Below are 27,629 nucleotides of genomic sequence, written 5' to 3'. Positions count from 1 at the left end.
TTTCACTAATTGCTCATTTCTCCATTATATTTGAACCTTTGTACTGTGTACTAGCCATTTCCAGAAATCTAGCGGAATCTAGCAAAAGCTTCAGCACTCATTTCCATGCTCATTGCTTCTAGGAAGGAAAAAAAAATCATTTGCAACCCCATTAATCCAGAAAATTGTGGGAGTATAGTGACGAACTGTGGCGTGGTATACTAGCATATAGTTATTTCCTGCCATTTCCAGGGGTGTGTGTGTGTGTGGAATCATGGGGGAACAGAAACATGCATGTGCTGAAGGAATCAGGGAGTAGTGATTGGACAAAGCCTTGTGTTTTGTTGCACCATGCCTACTGGTGTGAATGAAATTTAACACAATATGCCAGTATATCAGAAAGAAGAAAAAAGCCACAGGTCCATAGCTCAACAGGTACTATAGCTTGAAATGAACATTATAAAATAGGCCGGAAGTACTAACATTACAGGGACGCAGGTGGCGCTGTGGGTAAAACCTCAGTGCCTAGGACTTGCCGATCGCATGGTCGGTGGTTCGAATCCCCGCGGCGGGGCACGCTCCCGTCGTTCGGTCCCAGCGCCTGCCAACCTAGCAGTTCGAAAGCACCTCCGGGTGCAAGTAGATAAATAGGGACCGCTTACCAGCGGGAAGGTAAACGGCGTTCCGTGTGCTGCGCTGGCTCGCCAGATGCAGCTTGTCACGCTGGCCACGTGACCCGGAAGTGTCTGCGGACAGCGCTGGCTCCCGGCCTATAGAGTGAGATGAGCGCAGAACCCTAGAGTCTGGCAAGACTGGCCCGCACGGGCAGGGGTACTTTACCTTACTAACATTACAATCAATAAAACTAATGCAAGATTCCCCATCTCCCTTACTGCTCCGCCTTGCAAGGTGAGATTGGAAAGGAAAGGAGGAAGAGCATTGAAACTGACGGCTAAGACGACTAGGAGCAGCTTGCACTGATGTGAGCTAATTATGAGCGAAGGCAAACTTTCAAGGGGAGTTTCAACTCAGCTCATAATTGGTGGGGCTTTCTTGAACTGCGGAAGTTTATTTTCAAATCCCCCCAAGTTCTAGAAGTTTGGCACCACTCCTAATGGCCAGATGCTAACATGAGCTGAGTGAGAGAGAGCTTCACAGTACAAGAAATGTTTCTGCACCACACATTCAGATTAGAAGTATGTTGTCCTTTCGCACTGCATTTTTAATACAATAATGTGCCCAGCTGTGAATATACCAATTAGAGGACACTGGGCTCTGAATCACACTGTCTCTTAGACTCGGAGTGTAAACAGGCCCGCAGGTCAGTGTAGATGTGCATATTGTATGTATTTTTATTTCAAGGCCCCAAGGAGCAGCTAGAGAGATAAGAACTGACCACCATACAAATGAGCATTGCAGCCATTAGTTTCTACATGCTGTGGCTTTGTCATTGAAGTCAGCACTCTGAGAATTATATACCCAGCCCTTTCAGGCTTTACATGAAATTCGGGAAAACTAAATCAAACTGCCTGTGATTAAATTGGAACAAGGAGTCTTTAGAGATTTAGGGAAAGACCGTTGCTCTGGACTGATGGAAGTGGAACCAAATCTTGCATTTGAAACTAATCCAAGATTGTAATCATGAAACAACTCTGTGGGTTGATTGATGGGATAAAATGGTAATCAGTATCTTTCGAGAGACGGGGGAAGAGAGCAGGAAAGAGAGATGCCTTCTTCATGCATTCATGCAAATCTGTGGGAGTTGCTTCTCCATGTTACTGTCCCACATGGTTGTGGTTTTGTATTAAATTATAGCCTGCCTTTTGATTGGCACATTCAAGGTGGCTAACAAAATTCAAAATGGAAGAAAGGATTTACATTAAATCAATTAAAAAAAACTGTACACTGTGTGGCATCATCACAACCTTGCTGGCCTTTCCATGTGGCTGTTGCATTTGCATATGGACAACAATCACAATAGCACCACAGGGAAGTAGCATCCCATGTGTGTGTAATGGGACAGACAGTTGAGAGCACACTGATTCCCAGATGGTGGATCACAAGACAGATGTCTTGGGCAATCCTGGAAGAAGGAAATATTAATCTGAAGACAGGTTTCAGAATGACGTGGTCTCCAGCTAGATGGTCTCTGCAGTACACATCTAGGGATGGATAGGAATTTTTCATTTGGTCCACATTTTTTAAGCAAACCATCATAATTCACACTTCCTGGGCTAACACACAGCCTGGGATGCAATTATCTTTAGGATTTACCAATTCTCCAAATTTTGTGATACAGTATCAGCTCAATGTACTGAAATGCTACAGACATAGCCGGAATTGCATCTGCAGTGTTGAGTAGGTAATAACAGTTTAAATAAATACATACATACTGTTTTGTGATCCAAGCGCTATTTAAATGTGTAATGAAGTGCGAATTGCTGTACAGATTCTTAAATAAATTGATAAATCACAGATTAATGTAGAACTAGGATGGAATGGAGTTGTGTGAATGAATGCATGGAAAATTGATACTGACCTGAAATAGTCTGACCAGCCTCTGAACATCAAAGGTTTAATAGTTAATGAAAGGAGTGGGAAGAGAGATTGGGACGGGGAGAGAAGTTCATTCAAGTATCAACAACCAGAGATTCAAGGTACAGTTTGTCCTTCCAATTTAAGTGGGTTTACCTGTTTCAGAGAGTGTGAATTAAGTAAGTTTGCTGTGAATCAAATATGATGTAAATGAAACTTCACCTCCATCTCTATATCTCAATAGTGGATTTTGCCTTATCCATCATATGCAATGTCCTCTGTCATTAGCAGAGTGCATGCAGAATACGTTGGAGTATGTAAGTTTATGCTTGCAGAAAAAAAGCCAAGTCATGGCTAACTAAGGTCACGAGCTCAAGGTCATGAGCTCAAGCATCCCATGAGGTATAAGTCAGTCAGAGCCAGATGTGCTGCTGGCTTGAACTTAGCCTTCCTGTGTTGCATCTCTGCTGGAAAAGTGCTTTACTGGAAAGACTGTCTATTCTGTAAGCTGTCTGCCTCGAATGAGAGGCAGACAGAGGTAGCATCACTTTATACTCATACATAGTTGTTCTTCTACCTGTCAGTAAATTATACAGTTGCTGACCTTACTGAACCGCCTGGCGTATTTCTCCTACAAACAATGTCCTAGATTCAATTGCACACTCCGCTGGCGAGCTGCCTGCACTCTGCAGACAACGTCTATGGTGCCTTTATGGCACGTGTGACCGTACTTTTGCAAGGAATATTACTTACAAATTTCAGGACATGTTTAAATTCCGAACAAGGCAGTTCCCGAGTCACCCTGCCCCCTCCTGCCTTACGCATTTTGGTTAAAGACCAGGACAGCTTTCATTCAGCGACAAACCTAGTAAGGAGCACATCTCAGGGAAGGGAAAACACTGTGCGGGTAGATGGCTTGCACCGTTAATTCTCTGATCAATGCCATGAGCACTTCTTGTGGGATTGCACTCCCTACGTTAATAATGCTCTGTGTGGAGAAGTCACTCCTTTCGTCACTCCTGAGCCTAGAAATAATGAGCTTGGAGAGAAAACATGGCGTGTCTTCTAGCAAGCGACGACTGTTCCACCTGGGGAGCGTAGCTTTACCCTTCCTGGAACTTTGGCTCCCACTTCCTGCTCATAATGAGTTTCCACTGATTGGCCTGGAGTCATTTCTAGCGGTTGGGAAACCGCATTTATAAATGCAAAATCCGGGCCAAGTTATTTGACTGGGGTGTTTGCTTGGAGGAATGCTGACATATTGGTTCCCAAGGAACAGGGATTGTGTTTTAGGCCATGCTACATGTTTTAGCAATTGTACACCTTCTCCCCTGAATGGCTTGCGTAACCATGGCAGCAGGACCAGGCACTTGCTGTATTCTGTAACTAAGTTCCCTGAAGCCTATCAAAATAAAACAACAGAGTGAAAAAAAATGTTTTTTTTTTCTTTTTTTGGTAGGGAAAAACAAAATGCATTGCGTTTGTTCTTTCCTATTTCTAATGTGCATTACCACATTATTAGAACAAAGCAGCTTTGGGGCAGAGAAGTGACGGGGGAAAAGAGAGCTGAGGGAGGGAATTGATACCCAAGATAACTGAACAAGTAATCAGCAACAGAAAGACGTATTGGTTTGTGTTGATTAAGACCACATCTGCTCTATACATGTAAAGCAGTATCATACAATTTTAAATGGGCATGGGTTCCTCCCGAGAACTCTAGTTTGAAAAGAGTGCTGAGTATGGAGAACTTATGAAACAGCAATGGGATACTAGCTCCGCCCAAGGTATGATGGAGAACAGCAACAACTGACAGAAGATAGACATAATACAGTACAAGGACAGGAAGAAACATCACGGACAGAATAATAGCCACACACAAGAAGAACAAAGGGAGAGTTTGAAGGCTTCGTTTGTAGGACTGTAAATTATTTGATGTGTTAATGCGAATGGAAGTCGTTAAAACTGCAGCTGTGGTATAAGGGTTTGTTATTCTGACTAGTGTGTAACTGGAATTTATAAGTTTTGGGAATGCAGAGTTAAAGTAAATTAATCAAATCATCAATTCTAGCATGTGGGGACCCAGGAAAATAATATAATTTGGCATCTGAACAATTCGCATTATTAATTGTATTATAATTTGGTATTGACAATGAGGCTTTTATCGGGTTATTGTAATTGAAAACTAATAAAAAATATTACACTTAGAAGAGTTCTGAGTTAGGAGACCTCTCAAAGAGCTACAATTCCCAGAATTGTTTAACAATCAGTTGCTTCTCTCGGAGGGTTCTAAAGATTGTAACTGGCTGTTGGCAGGGAGTATCTTAACAACTCTCAGCATCCTTCACAAACTAGAGTTGCTAGTTTATTGGCGGTTTTTTTGTTTTTTTAATGTTTAGTGCTTTAAATGTTTAAATGGTGTACATGTGCCCAAAGTCATTTAGCTCTTGTGATTTAGCTCTTTGGTAGGCTGCATAAGAACATCCCCAGTGATAATTTAGAAAGGAGTGCACTGATTTTGTGTTCAACACTAGGATCTTAATCAATTAATTCTCTTTTGAAAATTCACTCCACATTTGTTCTAACCATCTTCCTAGCTTTAGTTGTTGTGGTTCTGTTTTTGAAACTACATTTCGCTGTCTCCACAAGATTTTTGTAAATCATCTTAAGACTAATTTACAAGGCAATTCAAGCCTTAATAACAACAAGAACAATACTTCATTGGATTAGCAATGAATTTCTTTAATCCTGCAAACCATCTCTCTGGCAGCCTGCATTCTGCCCACAAGGGAATGGGACCCCTGAGGTGCAATTTTTTCCTTACACTTGTCCCAGGGTATGGTCTGAAAGCTCATGAAGCTACCACCTTGCTGAAGCTAAGCAGGTTGGGTTCTGGAGGGGTGACCACCTACAGACCACACGTATATCCTGCCTTGGATTCCAAGATGGAAGGAAGGTGGAATATAAATTTGAGAAGAGGGGGAAGCAATGTTAACGACCTAATGCTGATGTTCTCCTTTTACTTGTGTGTCTTCCCAGCTTTCTCTGCTGGAAGAGGCAGGTTTTGGAGGTGCCCTTCTTTATGTCGATCCTTGCGATTTACCAAAGACTCAGAACCTGAGCGAGAAAGCATTTATGGTATCCTTGAACGGTGGAGGTGATCCTTCTACACCAGGGTACCCAAGTATTGGTGAGTATTACAAAGAGTATTTTCCCACTGCATATTGTTGTTTTGTTAAGCTGTTGATTGAAAACTGGTGCATTGGAAACATGGGGTAATGGTGGCTCATAGGCCCTGCTGCTTGCTTACCAGGAGTACCTAAATATTTTGCTCCCCTTTGTTATGTGCACCCCAGGCTGACAGGGGCAGCCCATCCCATTTCACCAGCTGAGGCTCTTGTGCTTCTGCCACCTGAGGCGGCTGCTTTACCTTGCCTCATCTGTGGGCCGGCTCTGCAGACTCCTTAGATGTTGCTGGAAGCTGCTGCCACCACTTCTCCACCAGCAACAGAGACAGTGGGGTAGGAAGAGGATGCCACCCAAGGCAGCTGCCTCAGGGGCAGACCAGCCCTGTCTGGATGTTACCAAGACTGCATGATTGTTCATGCACACCAGGGAGAGAATTCTGGGTGCTAATTTTAGCTGAATGGGTCTTACCTCTGGGAAGATACACATAGGGTTTTTACTGCATGGGATGAATTTATGTAACATAGTGAATCTTCTCCAGGGAATGAGAAAGTCCTGAAGTCCTGAATATGTACGGCTGCTCAGTGTTACCAGCTGAAACAAGTGGCTTAGAAATTCTTTCTCTCTGCCTCAATCTGCCTCACTTTCTAGGTGTAATAAAAAATAAAGTTTTGTTCTCCTGCAATTCAAATTAAGTGAGACCATCTCCCACCCATGTTGTCAGAATCCTACATAGCTTTCCTTTTGTGTGATGCCCTTTTTATCACATGTGCCTGGGAGTTTCATGGTGGTTCGGTGAAAGAGATCACTTCGAACCTTGCAAAAACAGCAGCAGCAGCAGCACCTGGAATCCAGAGTTGCCATTGCATTTAACAACATGGAAAATGCCCAGCACTGATTATCCCTGGACTCAGACTGGAGAGGCAGGTGGCCGCCTTTTTTTTTTTTAAAAAAAAGCAGCAATCTGTGGCTAATTGGGAGGGGACAGGGAGCAAGTGACACGTCAGCTTTTTTGCAGAGAGAAAAGCGAAGTGTAGTTGATAGTGAATTATGCCAGCACCTACCACTGAGTATTGGCAGCTGGTGAATGCTCCTGTTCTGATAGAATATTGGCAAAAGCCCTGGTTGGAGAAAAGCTTCAAACTGCTGCTTCCCTTGTTCCTATTATGAGTCAAGCACCTGGATCCTCAAAATAGGGAATTATTTCACAGTAGCTTAAATTCATGCTGGCCTAAGTGGGCAACCGAGTTCAGAGAACTTGACCTTAGTGTGAGATCGTCTGCTGGTCTTCAGAGAGCCAGCGTGGTGTAGTGGTTAAGAGCAGTAGACTCGTAATCTGGTGAACCAGGTTCGCTTCCCCGCTCCTCCACATGCAGCTGCTGGGTGACCTTGGGCTAGTCACACTTCCCTGAAGTCTCTCAGCCTCACTCACCTCACAGAGTGTTTGTTGTGGGGGAGGAAAGGAAAGGAGATTGTGAGCTGCTTTGAGACTCCTTAAGGGGAGTGAAACGTGGGATGTCAAGTCCAAACTCTTCTTGTTGTTGTTCTTCAACTGGTAGGTCAGGACCCACTTGGTCCAAGGTGGGTCGCAACTACCGCTGTGCAAATACATGGCAGTAGATTAAGGAATGGGTCCCCAGGTACACATTTGAGTTAAAAGTGGGACCCAAAATGGTTGAAAATACCTGGTCTACTTGGGTATATTGTCTTCCTGTTCAAACTTCTCTTCGCAGGCGCTTTTGTCTGCTCAAATTTCAAGACCTATGGATTAGGGGAGCTTGATAATTCCAGTCTTTGCAGTTTCCTATACAAAATTCAACTTCTCTGCACCTCTTGGGCTAATGTTTGGAACACAACTATATTTTAAATGTTGCAGCCCAGCTGTCAGCAGTTGAATCATATCAAACCATGTATTTATATGTGTTTCTGAATATGGATGTTTGTGCCTGGCAGTTCCAGACTGCCCTCAGATTGTGCATTTAGTGTGGGGGCACCAGGATTGTGGGACTCTTAACATAGTGAAATCAAATTGGCATTATCTGTCCTGAGTTTCAGTATGTTTAATGGCAATGGTGTCCACCTGAGAGGTGCCGGAACTGAGTTCTGATGAGTTCCGGCTAGGTATAGGTATGCAAGTGTGTGTGACATGTCCCTCTGTATCACACCTTTCCTCTGTTGAGCCCAAGGCAGGATTACATGGCTAGGCTGAGAGCTGGTAGTTGGCCAAAGGTCACCCTGTCAGTGTTTGAAAAGGAAAAGGTTCTGACCTCCTTTGACTCCTTCGCCTGGTCCTCAGACCCTAGTTGGCACAAAAGAGTCCTTGAGAAAGAGTATCTTTGCAGAATGCTGCTTTTATTCTTAAAAAAGTATTTTCCATCCACGACCGATAGCTTTTATATACCACAAACTAAGCCAATTTTCAACCAACCCACACTAACATTGACCACTCTATATATACAGGTACAATTAGGTGAAAGGTTGCAAGAGTCATTGTAGGCCGCTGACTCATGCTGACTTAGTTATTTTAGCATTAAAGAAACAGCGGCCAATTTTTAGCCGTGACAACCCCAGGGAATTTTGTGGATTAACAGGGAATTGAATTTGGGTCTGTCCATCTGTTCCCAGCCAGTCACCCCACCCTGCTGGTCCTAGTCCAGCACTCAAACCAATACACCATGCCCAGATTAATGAAAAAATATAATGCAACAGGAGAGGGACACGGGTGGCGCTGTGGGTTAAACCACAGAGCCAAGGACTTGCCGATCAGAAGGTCGGTGGTTTGAATCCCTGCGACGGGGTGAGTTCCTGTTGGTCGGTCCCTGCTCCTGCCAACCTAGCAGTTTGAAAGCGCATCAAAGTGCAAGTAGATAGATAGGTACCGCTCCAGCGGGAAGGTAAACGGCGTTTCCGTGCACTGCTCTGGTTTGCCAGAAGTGGCTTAGTCATGCTGGCCACATGACCCGGAAGCTGTACGCCGGCTCCCTTGGCCTATAGAGCGAGATGAGCGCCGCAACCCCGAGTCGGTCACGACTGGACCTAATGGTCAGGGGTCCTTTACCTATAATGCGACAGAATCACAGGCCAAAAAAAAAAAAAAAAAGTGTTGAAGTTAATGCAGGCCAGAGGTAGGTTCATCCATCTGTATTTCTAACCCTGCTGTAGCTGCAGCAGAAGCTTGAGACTTTGTCCCCATTCCTGCTATGTGAGCCGGTTTGAGACTCAAGGTACCTGTTACACAGTGGGATGTGTTTTGCCGTCTTGCTCTTTTCTCAATGTTTTCCTCTCACTGTTTGGTGGCAGCGGCAGGGGGAGGGAGGGACCATTACGAACCCCACTGTGAAATTGTAACAAGGTTCCATCAAGCATATTTGGTGTGGTTACATGTCCAGACACCGGAGATCTGACTTGAATTGGCACTAAATCAGCCGAAGCAACAATGCTGTAACACTGCATGACTGGAATGGCAAAGAAAGGTGTGTGTGTGTTGAGGGGGAAGGGGGAAGAGAAATATTTGCCTCCTCGTCATCGAAGGGTGTGAGCTATTCTCAGCATGAAATGCTATGACATCTCAGTGGGAAGGCATTGAGCAATTTCTCGGCATCTCAGCCTACCTGACCTAGTGTTCTTAAGCACTGCCCTGGGGAGTGACAGAAGTAAATGTAGCAGCATCCAGCTTTTACTCTTGTTCATTTCACGAGGAATGTTTGAAGAATGGCTTGCTGTTTATCTGTTCACTTGACCCCACAACGTTTTATGTAGCCGCCATGAAAAGTAAAGTTAATTGAAACGGTTACACAACCTCTAGGGCTAAGGAGCTAAGGGTCTAGACCATATGCACTGATTTCTTTGATGGATGCAGTAAATGCTATTGGGGGGGGGGTCATAGAATACAACCAGATATTTTGCAGGAGGGAAAAGTGCATAGGCGTGTGTGTGTGTGTGTGTGTGTGTGTGTGTGTGAATGAAATGGATGGTTTATGTCAAGCCTTTAACATTGTTTGCACATCTTTACAAGTCTGTAAATATGAGCTCTTGCCTCTTAAAGTCAAAGTCTTTTTTTCACTACATCCAGAAACAGCAGGGAATTCTTTTTTGCCTTCCTGGCTGCTTGTTAAAAGTTTGTCACAAGAACAGTGCAGATCACTGGACCTCCTCTGCTCACTGGATGCATTTATCCTTTATTTCTTGTATTTATATTCCACCTTCCTATGCAATATGTTGCCAATGGAGGTTTAGTGGCGTTCGTCCCTCAGTGAAGGCTGTCAGAATAAAAACAGAAGGAAAAAAATGCCAAATCTGTTTGTATTCTTAATAAAAGGGTGGACCTATCAGGATTCAGATACAGTGTTACCTCGGGATGCGAACGGGATCTGTTCCGGAGCCCCGGTCGCATCCTGAATGGAAAGTAAAACACGACGGCGTGTCTGAGCTTGCGTGGGTCGCGTTTTGCCACTTCCACGCATGTGCGTGATTTCATTTTGAGTGTCTGCGCATGTGCGAGCGGTGAAACCCGGAAGTAACACACTCCATTACTTCCGGGTTGCCATGGAGCGCAACCTGAAAGCGCTCAACCTGAAACACATTCAACTCGAGGTATGACTGTACAGGGAAATGCAGAACAAATAAACACTCATATGCTTATTATGGGTTGTCCGTGGCCCCTGGGAGAAAGGGATGGTGGATTAGATGGGCCTCTGGTCTGATCCAATTGAGTTCTTCTTATGTACATCCCTGGCCCTGTAGGAATTCCTTATGGTAGGGTTGCCATATCCCGGACATACCCAGAATACTGTAGTCGGAAGCAGTGTCTGGTTGGAAATCAATAAAATGTCTGCGGAAATCTGGACATATGGGAAGCCATGTCAGCAGTGTCGGTTCTGCCAATTTTTCAAAAAAGGAAAAAGCTCAGCAATTTTGCTTCTGTGTCCGGATTTTCACTTTTTGAAATATGGCAACCCTACCATACGGAAGCTCAGTTTTTGCTGAAATCCCACAGTTCTTTCTAATGAGCAAACTTGCCTTTAAATGTGTCAGAAACAGGGCAGAGGAGGAATGGTGGAGACCGCCTCCCCATCCTGACCCTCCCAGGGAGGAGGAAGAGGAAGACAGTATAGATTTACACCAGGGGGTTGAGGGAGGTCGCAACTCAGAGGCAGATGAGGGGGAAAGTTGGGAAATCATGGGAGAGCCAGAGCAACACCGGGCTGAAATGTCATTAGAAAGCATTCCAGACCCTGCCCCCTCAACCTCCCAGAACCTGGGGTGCCTTGAAAGTAGGAGAGCAAAGAGCTCAAAGACAGAGGGCAGGTAGCAGCACCTGTAGAAGTGATGAATGAGGAAGTGGAAGAGACTGGGTGTGTGTGTGGAGATTCACTTGGGACAACACCATTATCCAAGAGGCTGGGTTCTATAGCCTCTCTCTTAAATTACTGAATAAAAAAGGACATTAAGAATCCTTCCCTTTATATTCTGCCAGCCTCCTGATAAAATGCCTGGTTTAGGGAAATGCTACGACTAAGATTTGATACAGGGATCAGCCCACTGCCTCCTGTTTGAGAAATGTTGCTAGACTGAAAGGAACATAGGACGCTTCCTTTTACTATGTCAGACCATTGGTTCATCTATAGCTCAGTATCATCTTTACCACACCCACCAGTGTGACATGCAGCCCCCAGAAGATGGCCTTTGAGGGAATGCATACCTTGGACTGAAAAGGGTTCCCCAACCCTAGTGTATGGGATGAGGAGGGAGAAAAGATGAGGCCCAGAAGAGAAAATGGCTGGCTATGAGGCCTTCTTCAGACTCAGCAAGGCAGCAGAACAAGAGACCCTCCAAGTGTCCTTATTTTCCAGATTTATAAAAACCATCCCAGTTTCTGATTTGATCCCAGAATGTCCCGCTTGTTGTTAGGATGTCTCTATTTTCATCAGAGAAATGTTGGAGGGTATGGAGTTATGTGACCCCAGAGCCATCTGAAGGCAGCTCTGTACTGGGAAGATTTTTAATGTTTAATGTTTTCGTATGTTTTTATATATGTTGGAAGCTGCCCAGAGTGGCAGGGCATAAAATAATAATAATAATAATAATAATAATAATAATAATAATAATAATAATAATAGAATAGGATGTCCCTATTTTCATTGGAGAAATGTTGGAGAATGTGGAACAATAAGGAAGGGGGGGCCCATTCAAGGTCCAAGAGTGGCCCATCTGAATATGAATAATGATAGGAATATCAGTAGGGTGAGTCTTTTCTATGTGGGTTTTTCTTTCCTGCACTGCTTTCAGTCACTTGGGCTGTTGTTGGCAAGGAACTGTTCGGTTTTATCCGAGTGCTGTAATTCAGAGCATTCTCCTAAGCTGAAATCTCTCATCAGGTATATATAAAAAAATAACTCAGTAAATGAAGATATGGAGAAAAGCTATTTACCAGGCTTCCTGTGTAAATAGCAAGACATCACTACTACAAGGAGTAAGAACCCCATTCCTGAGATAAGCCACTCGGTAATGGGATTTCTATCTCTGCCATTGGGTGGAGGGAGCGAAACAAACAAACAAAATATCATAAGGAAGTGCTGAGAAAGCATCAGCGCTGAGATGGCTGCTATCTGTTTCTGAAATGCTGAAATACAACAGCTTAGTTCAGTAAATACCTTACGCTCTTGACAGAAGTTTCTAGAGAAATGCCCTTCTAAAAAATTAATCGGGCAAGTTATAGCAGTAGCAAAACCATGCTTTATATACGTGTTACTCTATGACAGCATGCATTGCACTGAGCTGTCACATCATTTACTTGAGAACCACAGCTTGTTGGTTTACATTATGATGTCCCAAACATTGTGTGTGTGTGTGTGTGTTACACACAGCTTTTGTAGTACGGTGGTTAGAGTGTAAGACTAGGAGCTAGGAGACCAGGGTTGAAATCTCCAAGCTCATTTGATGACCTTGGGCCAGCCACTGTCTCTGAACCTAAGCTTTCTCACAGGGATTCTTGTGGGGATTAAAGGAGGAGGGGAAGAACCATCTATGCCACCTTGAGCTCCTTTGAAAAGAAGGTGGGATATAGAATCTTACCTAAAGCATCCATGGCAGTTGGTCATCCAACCTCTGCATAAAAACCACCAAGGAAGGATAGTCCATCACTTCTCATGGGAGACCGTTCTACTGCTGAACAGCTCTTACCTTCAGAAAGCTCTTCCTGATGTTCCTTTCTTGTTACTTGAAGCCATTGGTCCAGGTCCTACCATCTGGAGCAGGAGAAAACAAGCTTTCTCCATCTTCCAGGTGACAGTCCTTCGGGTATTTGAAGTGGCTATCATATGTTCTCTCAGTCTTCTTGTTCCCAGGCTAAACATACCCAACTCCTCATAAGGCTTAGTTTCCACACCCTTGATCATCTGGTCACCCTCCTCTGCATATATGCATTGTTGTTGTTGTTTAGTCGTTTAGTCGGGTCCGACTCTTCGTGACCCCATGGACCAGAGCAGGCCAGGCACTTCTGTCTTCCACTGCCTCCCGCAGTTTGGTCAAACTCATCCTGGTAGCTTTGAGAACACTATGCAACCATCTCGTCCTCTGTCGTCCCCTTCTCCTTGTGCCCTCCATCTTTCCCAACATCAGGGTATTTTCCAGGGAGTCTTCTCTTCTCATGAGGTGGCCAAAGTATTGGAGCCTCAGCTTCAGGATCTGTCCTTCCAGTGAGCACTCAGGGCTGATTTCCTTAAGAATGGATAGGTTTGTTCTTCTTGCAGTCCATGGGACTCTCAAGAGTCTCCTCCAGCACCATAATTCAAAAGCATCAATTCTTTGGCGATCAGCCTTCTTTATGGTCCAGCTTTCACTTCCATACATCACTACTGTGAAAACCATAGCTTTTACTATACGGCCCTTTGTTTGCAAGGTGATGTCTCTACTTTTTAAGATGCTGTCTAGGTTTGTCATTGCTTTTCTCCCAAGAAGCAGGCGTCTTTTAATTTCGTGGCTGCTGTCACCATCTGCAGTGATCATGGAGCCCAAGAAAGTAAAATCTCTCACTGCCTCCATTTCTTCCCCTTCTATTTGCCAGGAGGTGATGGGACCAGTGGCCATGATCTTCATGCATATATGCATAGATGAATATATATTTTCATCAAATCACACACTGTTCTCTCTCCCCCCTGTTTGTTTCATTTTTTTTCAAAAACAAGAATTTGGGCAAAAACAGCCAACTTGGTGAAACTGTAGCAAGAGCCAGCAGAACGCTCAAGAAGGATTCATGAAAAGCCCTTGACACTTACTGCTTTAGTAGTGTGGCATTGTTTAATTGAGCATAGTCAATTATTCTGCAGTATTTACAGAGGATCATTTAGAATATGCATAAGCACACAGACTGTGATTGAAATTTATGCCAATTTATTTGTAGTGAGAACAAGAATCCCATACTCTTAGTTGGCTCTTGTTTTCTAATCTGAGGTTTCTTCTTGCCTTCCTCTGCTTTTCTGATATTTCATTCCCTTGGAGAATGGAGCTGAACAGGCAAAAATAACTGGAAAAATCTGCATTGTCTAGTAGTTTCAATCACGCATATGCATCGTGGCATAAGGTGTTTCCTTGTAAATCATCTCAACTTTCACAAGATTTCTATAGCCCTTACTTGTATGGTCCTTCAAGGAGATATATAGCATAGAACTTGGAATTTAAATAGCCACATAATTTCCACCCACCCTCCTTGCATATTTGCCGTTGCAGCTGTGATAGCAATCTGGTAAAAAAACCCTCTGGTTTTGGTTTGTTTTTGTTCCTTACAGTGGTGCCCCGCAAGACGAATGCCTCGCAAGACGGAAAACCCGCTAGACGAAAGGGTTTTCCGTTTTGGAGGTGCTTCGCAAAACGAATTTCCTATGTGCTTGCTTCGCAAGACGAAAATGTCTTGCGAGTTCCTGCGGGGTTTTTTTCCTTTCCCCCCCTTTTTCCCAAGCTGCTAAACCGCTTATCAGCTGATGGCTAAGCCGCTTATCAGCTGATCTTTAAGCCGCTTAACAGCTGATGCTAAGCCGCTTATCAGCTGATCGTTAAGCCGCTTATCAGCTGATCTTTAAGCCGCTTATCAGCTGATCCTTAAGCCGCTTATCAGCTGATCTTTAAGCCGGCTAAGCCGCTAATACTGTAGCGCTAAGCTGCTAAACCTCTAATGGGCTTGCTTCGCAAGACGAAAAAACCCGCAAGACGAAGAGACTCGCGGAACGGATTCTTTTCGTCTTGCGAGGCACCACTGTATTTATATTGAATCCTTTCATAACAAACTCTCAAAACCATTTCATATACATAGCTGCAGAGATGACTCTCCCAGTATGTGTGATCAAAATGGAAGTAATAGTATTTGCATGTTGTTAAGATGATGAGATTCCACTTCCTGCACTGCTTAGCCATAGAGCAGCCGCATAATCCAAGCACAGCAGTGAGGAATTTCTACAAGTAGGACAGGATAGGAACAGAAGGAGGAAAAGGCAAGCTTTGCACCTTAGAAAAATGTGTGATGCTTTCAAGTGCTGCTTGTCAATGATTGTGTGCAAGTGAAACAAAAGCAGGGTGGGATTAGTGCATTTAGACCACCTCTACTCAAAATATTTGCAGGTGTTATGCCCACCCAAAATGTTTTCTGCGTAACTTTTGACCCAGATAGAACCTTAAACCTTGTCTTGCTGAAATTTCCCCTAGTCTTCAGGCAGAAAGGTTCTGGTGTTATTGCTGAGGAAACTCAGTTCCGATATTCTGTTTGGTCTTTGGAGAGGAAGAGGAGCTATGTCTTATGTAGATCAGAAGACCAGGTTAAGGACAGAGCTTCAGCAGTCAGATAGCAGCAGCTCCTCTTTAATTTTGGCAAAAGGTGCCTGCAGATTGACAGCTTGCAACATTTCTGATTTATGGCCAATGTGATGGTTACGGCTGCAGCACAAAGCTGCTTTTAATCGTATCACAGGTGGCCTTTGTTTACCACATAGGGAGATGTGCATCCATAATGGTTTGCCTCCCAGGGCAGCAAAACAAATTCCACAGTGATTTGCACACATAGTGTGGGCTGGGTTGGGGGCTCTGTGTTGGAAACCAATTCCCCAGCTTTACTTTTGTTGGGCTTCTGTCAATCAGTTTCCTCCACCTTTCCATGCCCTCCCTCGCCTACCCTCCAGACACCCATACTATATTTTCTCATTTTACCTGTCTAAAACCCAATTAAACTGATATCCCCCCTGAGCTTCCACCGGCCTGCATGAAGCAATGAGATATCAGTGCCATTCATGCATGAGGGAAAATAACACTCCAAAAGTAAAAAAAATGATGGAAGGGGAGGGGCATGGAACACAGCAGGGGGAGGGGAAAGCAAAGCACATCTGCTTGTTCTTTTCTGATTCTTTCTTTCCTATAGCATTCTGTTTGGTTTCTTTAGTCCATGCAAAGTTGTCGCCTGAAAGTGAAATAAATTTTGTTCATGCTTCTCTATGTCTGCTTTTGAGGGGGATTATAAGAATTTCCCTGGAACCAGGCTGTTTTTCACCCCCCCTTCCCTTCCACCCATCTCACGTCTAGAAATTACAAGCTGATCATCTCTGTTATTAGAGCGCTTGCTTATTAATGCTGTGTAATGAGCTAATCAGGGGAGACTTTTTTTCCTTTCGTGATGAAGATCAGGATTGAGGGTGGTTGGGAGGGAGCTGGTGATTTGGCTCAGAAGATCAGGCTCATGCTGGGAAATCCTGCTGGGAGTCATGGAATAAGACTAGCACCTAACACCCAACATTTTTAGAGGAAAATGTGGGACACCATCCTGGCGACCCCATCGCTCTCCCCCTCACTGCTGCTGACCTCTTCCTCGCTCAGCAACCCACTCACTCACTTGCCTCCTCTCTCCCCCTCTTACCTTTGTCTGCTGCCTTCGCCTCCTGCTCCGCAGCCTTGGGAATTGCTACATGGCCCAGAGTAGCCTGGGGAAGGACGCCCCAGCCTGTGCAGCCTCAGTAGATGCCATGTGGCCCAAAGTGGCCTGCTGGAACCTAAAATCTCTTGTATTTGGTCATGTGCCAGAGCAGAGGAGCGAAAGTGGGGCATCCAAGATCGAGATCAGAAGCAGGGGTAGCTCAATCCTAGATTGTTGTTGTTGTTTAGTCATTTAGTCGTGTCCGACTCTTCGTGACCCCATGGACCAGAGCACGCCAGGCACTCCTGTCTTCCACTGCCTCCTGCAGTTTGGTCAAACTCATGCTGGTAGCTTCGAGAACACCATCCAGCTATCTTGTCCTCTGTCGTCCCCTTCTCCTTGTGCCCTCCATCTTTCCCAACATCAGGTTCTTTTCCAAGGAGTCTTCTCTTCTTATGAGGTGGCCAAAGTATTGGAGTCTCAGCTTCAGGATCTGTCCTTCCAGTGAGCACTCAGGGCTGATTTCCTTAAGAATGGATAGGTTTGATCTTCTTGCAGTCCATAGGACTCTCAAGAGTCTCATCCAGCACCATAATTCAAAAGCATCAATCCTTCGGCGATCAGCTTTCTTTATGGTCCAGCTCTCACTTCCATACATCACTGCTGGGAAAACCATAGCTTTAACTATACGGACCTTTGTCCTAGGTATCCCGGTGGAATCAGGACACTTGAGGGGAATGCTAGTTCACTAAATAACAGAAAGCTATGGGTAGGAATAAATGGCATGAAAAGGGGATGAGATAGATTCATGGAGGCAGTGTGCAACATACATAAGAATGTCAGGACATCAGAAGAGCCTACTGCATCAGGCCAATGGTCCATCTACTCCAGCATCCTCACAGTGGCCAATCAGATGCTTGTGGGAACCCACAAGCAGGATTCAAGCCCAAGAGCACTCTTCCCCTCCTGTAGTTGCCAGCAACTGCTATTCAGAAGCATTGCTGTCTCCAGCTGTGGAGGCAAAGCATAGCCGTCATGACTAGTAGCCATTGATAGCCATCTCCTCCATGGATTTGTCTAATCCTCTTTTAAAGCCGTCTGGGTAGTAGGCTAACACTTCCTCTTGGGGGAGTGAGATGAACTATGCACTGCATGAAGGAGTACTTATCTGTCAATCTTCCAGCATTCAGCTGCAATGGATGTCAGCAAGATGCGGCTTCAGGAGAGAGGTAGAAAAACTTTGTTCTATCCACTTTCTCCATGCCATGCTTAATTTTATAAACTTGTACAATGTCGCTTCTTACTCAACTTTTCTCTAAACTTAAAAGCTCCAAATGCTGTAACCTTTTTCACAGGGGAATACAGAGGTGGGGTAGCATCCAGAGGTGCCCAGCCCCACTGTTCCAAGACCCATCACTGCTATTTGTCATCTTGCCATTGATGCAGCCAACTGGCTGATTGCCCACCCATGGTGATGGTGATGGTGATGGTGGCAGTGGCTGTCACCTGCAAACTCTCTGCTGACTTTATTATTCAAGTCCAGTCCCTAATGAGGCAATGGGGAGTTGGGGAATGTGTGAGCAGCCCAGAGGCCCCTGATCAGCATTGCTGCTGGTCTGCTCCATCCAGTGCTTGTCACAAGACTAGAATATAAACAGCACTGGTCAGGGGCAGCATGGCTTAACTTGCTTGAAGAATCAGCGAGGTGGAAAGACGGACACAGAATACGAAAAAGGAAGTCAGAGTGCATGCGTTGCCTTGCATAGAGTGAAGAGGAGAACAGATTCTTCTTCGGGCATGCAGAATGATGATCTCACGTGCAAGGCTGCCAGAGTGGTCTGTTAATGGGAGATTAGGGAACTGTAGACCCTTGCAGATTCCAGAAGCTATTGTGATGATGATGATGATGTTGATGATGATGATGATGATGATGATTAAGCCAAGGCTGGTGTGAGTCCTCAAAAAGAGCCATTTCTGGAGCATGACAGTGGTAGAAGAAGGAAAAACTTAGGCTGAATCCTAAACATATTCAGCTCAATCCAGCATAGATTACTATTTTAAGGTCTTCTTTTCCCTCTGTTGCTGGACAGTGCTTGGACCTGGGTTAACTTTATGATGACTTAATAGATACTGGCTTTCTTTATGCCACCTTGCTGTGCTCAGGATTGCTGACTAAGTGGATCAAATCAGGATGTGCTGGGGATTGCTTTATTTGGTAGAAAGATAAAGGTATCTGCATGTCCTGGAGGTCTCATGTGGGCATGCATATAAATACAGTCGTACCTTGGTTGATGAATGCCTTGCGACTCGAACGTTTCGGCTGCCGAACGCCACAAACCCGGAAGTGAGTGTTCCAGTTTGCGAATGTTCTTTTGAACTCAAAAGTCCAACATGGCTTATGCAGCTTCTGATTGGCTGCTGGAACTTCCTGCAGTCAATCGGAAGCCACGCCTTGGTCTCTGAATGTTTTGGAAGTCAAACGGCCTTCCAGAAAGGATTCCAATCGACTTCTGAGGTACCACTATAGTGAGGATTTCTTTCATTGATCAATGTAAACCAAGATTGGCAGATACAAACTGTAACCTTCCAGTGCTTAGGCTTAAGTTTCTGCTTTGCACACTGTCCCGGGCATTTTTGGAGCCGAGATGCTTGGGGTATATTTAAAATGACAACAAGGCTGTGCTCCGTAGCAAATTCATCAGAGCTGGTGTTTATGAGAAGCAAATGCTGGGAGCTTGCAAAGCCTGCCCACCTGCAAGCTTCCCAAAATTTATTCTCCTGGCTCTGCAGGTGAATCTGAGAGCAGCTTTAGGAAGCTCACCCACCTCTAGCAAACATCTAACACTCTTGCTGTAACTCCAGATAAAGTTTTGAAACAGCTGATGTGTGGATTCTCCCTGTAAATTATATAGTATCTTTATGTCCTTCCGTTTTTAATCTTTCGTTCTGTGTTTTTTTTTTCTTTTTTTCTTTTTTTTAAAAAACTGACTTGTGATAAAGTTCAGTATCTGGTTTAACCTGATATGGAATTGTGTACATCCCGAGGCATGGAGTGCTAGGAGGCTGGGACTGCACACCGCGGCTCCGAAAAGCTGCCACGCGAACACCTGCGTATGCACCTGCATCCAAATCAGCAGGCAGCGTTTGGAAGCAAGCGCCGCAAAGTCAGATGGCTGATTGTTTAAGCAATTAAAGGTGTAATTAGGTTTATAATTGAACTTTTGCCTGGCGTGTATTCTGAATCTGGCAAACAAGGATAAACCCACCAGTCTTTAGCCCAGCTTGATATCTGTTCAAGCTCATTGCTAGCCAGGCTTAGCGGGTATATGCATTTGGCTAGTGGGGGTAGGGGGATAAGCCTCAGGTTTTATTTATATGCAGGCACACATTTTGTGGTCCCATCATCTTAGGCTTTTCATTGCAATGAAGACTTCTTGGCAGCTATTTTTACCATGCTACTGACATTGCTATTTTGCCTGCTACAATCGCAACTGTTTCCCTCTCCCTTCTCCTCCTCATTTGGATAAGTTATGATTAAAATGGATTCCTTTTGCAAGTCTCTCTATAGGATACTTGTAAAAGAAAACAAAAAGGTATTAAATCTGTAAGTAAAATAACTTCCCAACTACATATTCTTGAAAGCAATTCATTTCTGAGTGGATTTGAGATAAAAACTGTTGCATAATGATCTTTGTCAGTAACCATATGAAGGGGAACTCAAAAGAAAACGGGACCATTGTTCTTATTTGTTTACTGCCATGTTTTTAGGAACTGAGTCTTAGATTTGCCATTTATTAAGCCAGCAAGGACATCCTCCCCAGTTTCTTTTTTTAAAAAGGCCATGCAGGCTGATTAGACAAGGGGGAGCAGATACAGGTGAAACTCGGAAAATTGGAATATCATGGAAAAGTTCATTTATTTCAGTAATTCAACTTAAAAGGTGAAACTAATATATGAGATAGACTCATGACATCAGCTGGTGTTGGTCCACTGTCCTTCTTTAAGTCCAGGGTCAACACAGCCGTCTACCAGGAGATTTTGGAGCACTTCATGCTTCCTTCCACAGATGAGCTTTATGGGGATGCTGACTTCATTTTCCAGCAGGAATTTGGGACCTGCCCACACTGCCAAAAGTACCAAAACCTGGTTCAATGCCCATGGGATTACTGTGCTTGATTGGCCAGCAAACTCGCCTGACCCGAATCCCACAGAGAATCTATGGGGCATTGCCAAGAGAAAGATGAGAGACATGAGACCGAGCAATGCAGAAGAGCTGAAGGCTGCTGTTGAAGCATCCTGGTCTTCCATAACACCTCAGCAGTGCCACAGGCTGATAGCATCCATGCCACGCCGCACTGAAGCAGTAATTGATGCAAAAGCGGCCCAAACCAAGTACTGAGTACATATGCATGCTTCTACTTCTCAGAGGTCCAATATTGCTCTATTTGCAATCCTTGTTTTGCTGCTTTCATTTAATATTCTAATTTTCTGAGATTGTTAATTTGGGGTTTTCATCAGCTGTACGCCATGATCATCACAATTATAACAAATAAAGGCTTGTCATGAGTCTATCTCATATATTAGTTTCACCTTTTAAGTTGAATTACTGAAATAAATGAACTTTTCCACGATATTCCAATTTTCCGAGTTTCATCTGTATTTGCCTTTCCTGTGTAGCTTCCAGGCTAACCACCCATTAAGGTGGCTCTCTCCAGATCCTCAATTTCTGCTTGCTTTGGGGTTCTATTTCTGCTCTAAATGTGTCCATGTTAACTTGTATACGAGTAAGGCACCTGACATCGTTATATAGGAAGGTGCCTTATCTTGAGTAAGATCATTTGTCTGTCTAGTCAAGTCTTATCTACACTGCCTGGCCATGATCCCTCGGGGGTTTAGACAGATGTTTCTCCCAACTCTGCCTGGAGATGCCAGGCATCAAAACTGGGACATTCTGCATGCAAAGCAGATGTGTCTGAGCCGCTGCCTTGCCCATCATCCCTTAGTACCAGAGTTTTATCAACTCTTGAAGTATGAGCATCAGAACCTTCCCGTATTCAGAAATGGGCACCTGACCAAAACGACTGATGGTCTAATAATATTATGATTTTAGAATACCTAACTGTGAAGATACATAGAATGAAAGGGTTTAAGGTCAGTGAGAAAGAGGAGGATTGGTTTGAGAAGATATTGAATTATTTGAGTAGGTTTGAACAATTTGGGGCAATTGAAATGTTAAAAGTTAAATAAACCTTGTGGAAGGAGGAGTGTTACATATGGTTAATTTGAATATGTTATTATTGAATATGTATATTATTGAATATTGTATACCCAATGTATCAGCCGCCTGGGGGGTTTCACTCTGTTTTGTTGGTTGGTAAAAAAATATTTTTTAAAAAACAAACAAAAACAAATGACTGATGGTCAAGAGGGTGGGAGGGAGAGAGAGGCGTCATTCAAAATCTTTACTCTCTGAATTTTGCAATGTAGTTCTCCTGCCAAGCAATGTGTACAGAAACACATATACTTAAGAAAAAATGCATTTTTGTTGTTTAGTTGTCTTAGTCATGTTTGACTCTCCGTGACCCCATGAACCAGAGCATGCCTTGGAAACTCTCACTTTCTTCTCAAAGCTTCTCCTTTTTTATGTCCATGGAGTTTTCTTGGCAAGATACTGGAGTGGTTTGCCTGTTCCTTCTCCAGGTAGATCACATTTAGTCTAAACTCTCGGCTGTGACCTGTCAGTCTTGGGTGTCCCTGCATGGCATAGCTCATCGCTTCTTGGAGTTATTCAAGCCCCTTCACCATGACAAGGCAGTGGGAAATTGTGTATATTGTGTATATTAGACAAGTTTGCATGTAAAAATGTGTATATTAGCTAAAGCTGCATGCAAAAATGCATACATTAGGAGAAATTCACACTAAAGAGTTTTCATGAGGACTTTCCCCCTCTTAAATCGCAAACTGATGCAGAAATCTGGAGAACTAAACATATGTTGGGGGGAGGAGGAAATGGAAATTGACCAATTCATCCAACCCTCCTAAAGGGCCTTCCAAGATCTGGCATGTTGAATGGTGCAGTAAGCACCACCACCTTTAGCATGGAAGTCGTGACAATTGTTGCTCCCCTTCTGGCAATGAAATCCCTGGGCTGTTCTTCTTTCACCTATTCTGTGGGAGAGATGTGGGCATGTCACCCACTACTTCACCGTGGAATGGGCACGATTCAGCTTATTTTCTTTTCTTTACTGCAAAAGTATCGCCAGTGTAGTGTAGTGGTTAAGAGTGGTAGACTCGTAATCTGGTGAACCGGGTTTGCGTCTCCGCTCCTCCACATGCAGCTGCTGGGTGACCTTGGGCTAGTCACACTTCTCTGAAGTCTCTCAGCCCCACTCACCTCACAGAGTGTTTGTTGTGGGGGAGGAAGGGAAAGGAGAATGTTAGCCACTTTGAGACTCCTTAAGGGTAGTGATAAAGTGGGATATCAAATCCAAACTCTTCTTCTTCTTCTCTATCCTAAAGCCGAATAAGAAGGGCAGTGTGGAGAAATGGAAGCTTGTTTGGTCTTGGCACAGAGCAGCATCTCGGGGTTGATTGAGTGAATCATACAGATCGCTTTCCCTGTGGCAGTCCCATTCGAGTAAGTGGCCTGTTTCTCACCAGCTGGCACCGCCGCTTCTGTGACTGCAGCTACTTTTTATATATCTTCACAAAGTGCTGATGGCTAGAATTGCCACTGAATGGTGTCCTAAGTGGAATTTGAAGTGAATCTGGAAGGTCTGCTCAGGAAGAGCTTCCAGGGAAGGAACCTGATAAAGATTACTGAAATTTCCTGCCAGAGGGAGGGTAGGAGTATCTGCAGTGTTTGAACACAGAGCATAGGAATGAAGAGATCCCCACACCCCAGTTGTCATTTTTAACTGTACATTCATGATGATTTGTGCTCCCAATGGTATCAGGGCAGTTATACATGATCCTGCTTTCGATACCGTTAGCCTCTCCAAATCAGGGCATGTCCTGTAGCTTCCTGCCAACGTCCTGTCACTTTTAAAGGCACAAATGTTTTGGTTTATTTTTTTCCTACTGCTTTGGCTGTGCCATAGTTGTCAGAGCATCCCCTCCCCATGGCAAGCCAATGATGTTTGGAAAGTGTCACAGAATAACTGATAAAGCGAAAAGGCCTATGGATGGTCCAGTATAAATGCACCACTAATGCACTGCAGATGGTGACAGCAGTCATGAAATTAAAAGACGCCTGCTTCTTGGGAGAAAAGCGATGACAAACCTAGATAGCATCTTAAAAAGCAGAGACATCACCTTGCCGACAAAGCTATGGTTTTCCCAGTAGTGATGTATGGAAGTGAGAGCTGGACCATAAAGAAGGCTGATCGCCAAAGAATTGATGCTTTTGAATTATGGTGCTGAAGGAGATTCTTGAGAGTCCTATGGACTGCAAGAAGATCAAACCTATCCATTCTGAAGGAAATCAGTCCTGAGTCCTCACTGGAAGGACAGATCCTGAAGCTGAGGCTCCAGTACTTTGGCCACCTCATGAGAAGAGAAAAATGCCTAGAAAAGACCCTGATGTTGGGAAAGATTGAGGGCACAAGGAGAAGGGGACAACATAGGACGAGATGGTTGGACAGTGTTCTCGAAGCTATGAACATGAGTTTGACCAAATTGCGGAAGGCAGTGGAAGACAGAAGTGCCTGGTGTGCTCTGGTCCATGGGGTCACAAAGAGTCGGACACGACTAAACAACTAAACAACAATAAATGCAGTATTATTGCATCAACAACATTTTACAGAATGAAAAAATAACAACATCCCCTCACTTGTCTCCACCACTTCTGGAAAAGTGGCTCTGGGAACAGTGCCTGCTTCTGCTGAGATCTCACCAAAATATTGTAAGGTCTTGTGGAGTGCGTGAGATCTCGTGAGATTTCGGTGACAACTTGAGGGATCTTACTGGAACCTACCGTTGTCAGTGCCTTGGGGGGCAAAATGAAACACACCACCCCTGTTGTCAACCTCACCTGGAAATGCCAGGGATTAATTCTGGGACTTTTTGCTTATAAGGTAGACTCTCTACCGCTGAGCAATGACCCTTCCCCAAATGTTGCCAAATCTCTTTGTTTCCTAGCCTATTGGGTTTTTTTTTTTTTTTGTGTGTGTGTGTGTGTGTGTGTGTGAATCTAGACCTCCATGTTTGTTTGAATATAGTGATTCTGTACCTCTGGAGTGAGCTAAGGTTGCTGTTTTATTCTCTATTAGGGAAACAAGTTTTGCCTCAAATGCTTCTTCCATGTTGATGGTGGCATTGACAGGTGCATCTGTTCAGTGTATTTAGAAAAAAAATACCTTCCCAAAGCACCCCCAAAAAACTTCATTGAAGTCACTAGTGTTTCAGAGTAATAGCAAAGTAAGGATTTGCATATTTATTGAAAGCTGTGTGCTGCAGAGACCACACAGCTCAAAACGTGGAATGAACAAATGTTTGTGCTCTCAGTTGAGATTTCCCCCTCCTAATAGGTGTCGGCAAAAGGGCCCATTTTCCTGATGCCCATTCTCTCCTGATGTAATACTGGTAGGAAGGAGATCAATTTATAAGAAATTCGAAGTGCCTCCTGTTGGTATTGAATGTACAGAGGCCATGCCAGTTTAAAATTTGCTTTGGAAGTGATTTCCCAATTCTCCTTCTTTTTTTCCAGCAAGAGATTTTAATAATATTCTGTCCACTTAACTATAACGGAAGCAATATTGAAAGGCTATTAATGGTTAGGAGAGAGGCAGCTGTAATTTTTGCATGCTGTTAAGGTATTATGTAAAAGCTATTTTTACCTTTGTTATAACAATGAGACATTTGGGAAACGGGGTAGGGGAGCAAAATGGATAATGACTCAAAACTCCTTGTACCACTCAGGCTCCAGCCCCTCTGGGGAACATTAACAGAAGCAAGAAGTGTAAGTGGTATTTGAGCTCTACTTTCAGATAACTAGGAAACAACAACAAGAAGTTGTCTTGTAGAGTAATTTGTAGACCTGACTTTGGGCAAGATGGATAACGTGTTTATGGAAATCTGGGAGGACAGCTGCCTCTATATCAGGGCCTGCAAACCTTTTGGGGACAGTTTCAGTTTTGAAGAGGTGCTGTGGGTACTAGTCATAAAATGGCAGATGCTATGGTGTGGACTAACACAAAATGGCTGCCACATCTAAAGGACCAGAAAAAGAGATATGCATACCCACCAACATTTCTCTGATGAAAATAGGGACATCCTGTTCCATACCCTCCAACATTTCTCCAATGAAAATGGGGGTGTCCTATTCCATACCCTCCAACACTTCTCCAATGAAAATAGGGGCTTCCTACCATACCCTCCAACATTTCTCTGATGAAAATAGGGACATCCTAAGGAAAAGTGGGACATTCCAGGATCAAATCAGAAAGTGATACAGCTTCTGTAAAACTGGGAAGGTCCCTGGAAAACGGACACTTGGAGGGTCTGACATGACCACAAAATAGTGTAAGCACCCCCACATGAACCATCAATGGAGGAAAGGGTGCTTGCATCAGTTTGCTCACAGAGAGAAGAATTTTGCACTTCGCAGTTCAATATGGAAGTGAGGGTGGATGTCCCATCCTGGCATCAATGAAATGAAAGCATATTCAGGGTTGGGGTTTCAGTGTCGAATGGCAACTGAGCAGAAAGAGCAAACAGACTCTCATCCATTGTAGCTTCTACTGAGAAGCCATAAAGTGCCATTCATAAACAGTAGGGTATGGGGTCAGTAGTGCTACCAAAGACACATATCCAACAGACTAATGGCAAACTGATTCTTCTGGTGTGGATCTTTATGCAGCCCAAGCTTCACCATGCACACTCAAGAGGGAGGTGTTAGGCTCAGGGGAACTCCAAGGCATGCAAAAAATAATAATAAGGAAAACATTGAGGATTGAGAATCCCAGCAATTGCTCAGTAGAGATTGATCATGGTCACCAGGCCTAGAATGCTAACTGACCATTGCTGGGTGGAGATTTTGGGAGGAGAAATGGAATGGAAACTCTCCCAGCATGGGAGAGTTGTGCCACCAAATCATTTTGGTGCTTAGATGTCATAGTAGGTGGACCATTCAAATATTCTGTTCCATGTGTTGGTATCTAGAAGGACCCTGAATCATTGACTAGGCAGGCAAGAGAAGTATTCTACAGGTAATAAATGGAGATCCTAGGAATATACAAAGATGCCCTATAACGAGCCAGACCACTGGATTCAATGCTGTCTATGCCAACTGGCAGTGTTTCTCCAGGTTTCAGACAAGGGACACTCCCAGCCCTATCTGAAGATTGCTGGGATTTACCCAGAGGGACCTTCTGCATGCAAATATGCTCTACCACTAAGCTAAATCCCTTCCATTGAGCATAACTGCACAAATTTTGGGAAGAGACCTAGTGTAACAGCTGGATCTGAAGGCCTTCTCTGGCCTACTTGTCTGGTACATTAAAAAAAAACAAAAACGGATAAAAAGTCGTTTGGGGGCAGTGCAACAGATAAGGAGTGGTGTGTGATTTGACTTGCATGTCTGGAACACAGCTGATGTCTGAGGATGACACTATGGATCAATGTTTTCATTAATGGGGCTGAAAGAGTAATTAAGGCAAGAAGAGGAATTAGTGCCCCGGTATTAGACCAACATTCATTAAGAATTGATAATATGCATTTAACTGCTAATGACTTTAAACATGCTAATGTTACAATTGCTTCCACCATTGATTTTCTGGGACACAATAATGTGTCCTTAGCTATTGTGTATGCTTTGCGTGATGATTGTATTGTTGATTCTGGGATGCTGAGCTTCATCCAAATGAGGTGCTTCCAGAAGCCGCACTTGTTAAATAGGACAGCCCTGCTAGCATGACTACAGAAGGAAACGAGAGAATGGATGGGCCTGTTCATTGCATGAAAGTTCATTGCATGAAATCAAACTGCAGCTTCAGAATGTGGCTGTTATGCTGAAGGTGATCTTCCAGTGATCCATTCTTTC

At 44.0% G+C, this 27,629-nt stretch overlaps 1 protein-coding gene across 1 annotated transcript in view; it reads left to right on the top strand.

Moving 5' to 3' along the window:
• NAALADL2 (N-acetylated alpha-linked acidic dipeptidase like 2) overlaps nt 1-27,629 on the top strand; it is a 547,930-nt gene that overhangs the window by 253,727 nt on the left and 266,574 nt on the right. Inside the window, exon 5 of the mRNA XM_081008376.1 lies at nt 5,551-5,701. Within this exon, the coding sequence (XP_080864502.1) occupies nt 5,551-5,701 (151 nt within the window). The remainder of the gene's footprint in view (nt 1-5,550; nt 5,702-27,629) is intronic.

This window comes from Podarcis pityusensis (assembly GCF_964106645.2).
Source record: "Podarcis pityusensis genome assembly, chromosome: 5".
Lineage (NCBI taxonomy): Eukaryota > Metazoa > Chordata > Lepidosauria > Squamata > Lacertidae > Podarcis > Podarcis pityusensis.
Note: the sequence above shows the minus strand (reverse complement) of the source record. Positions and strands in the feature narration are given on the sequence as shown.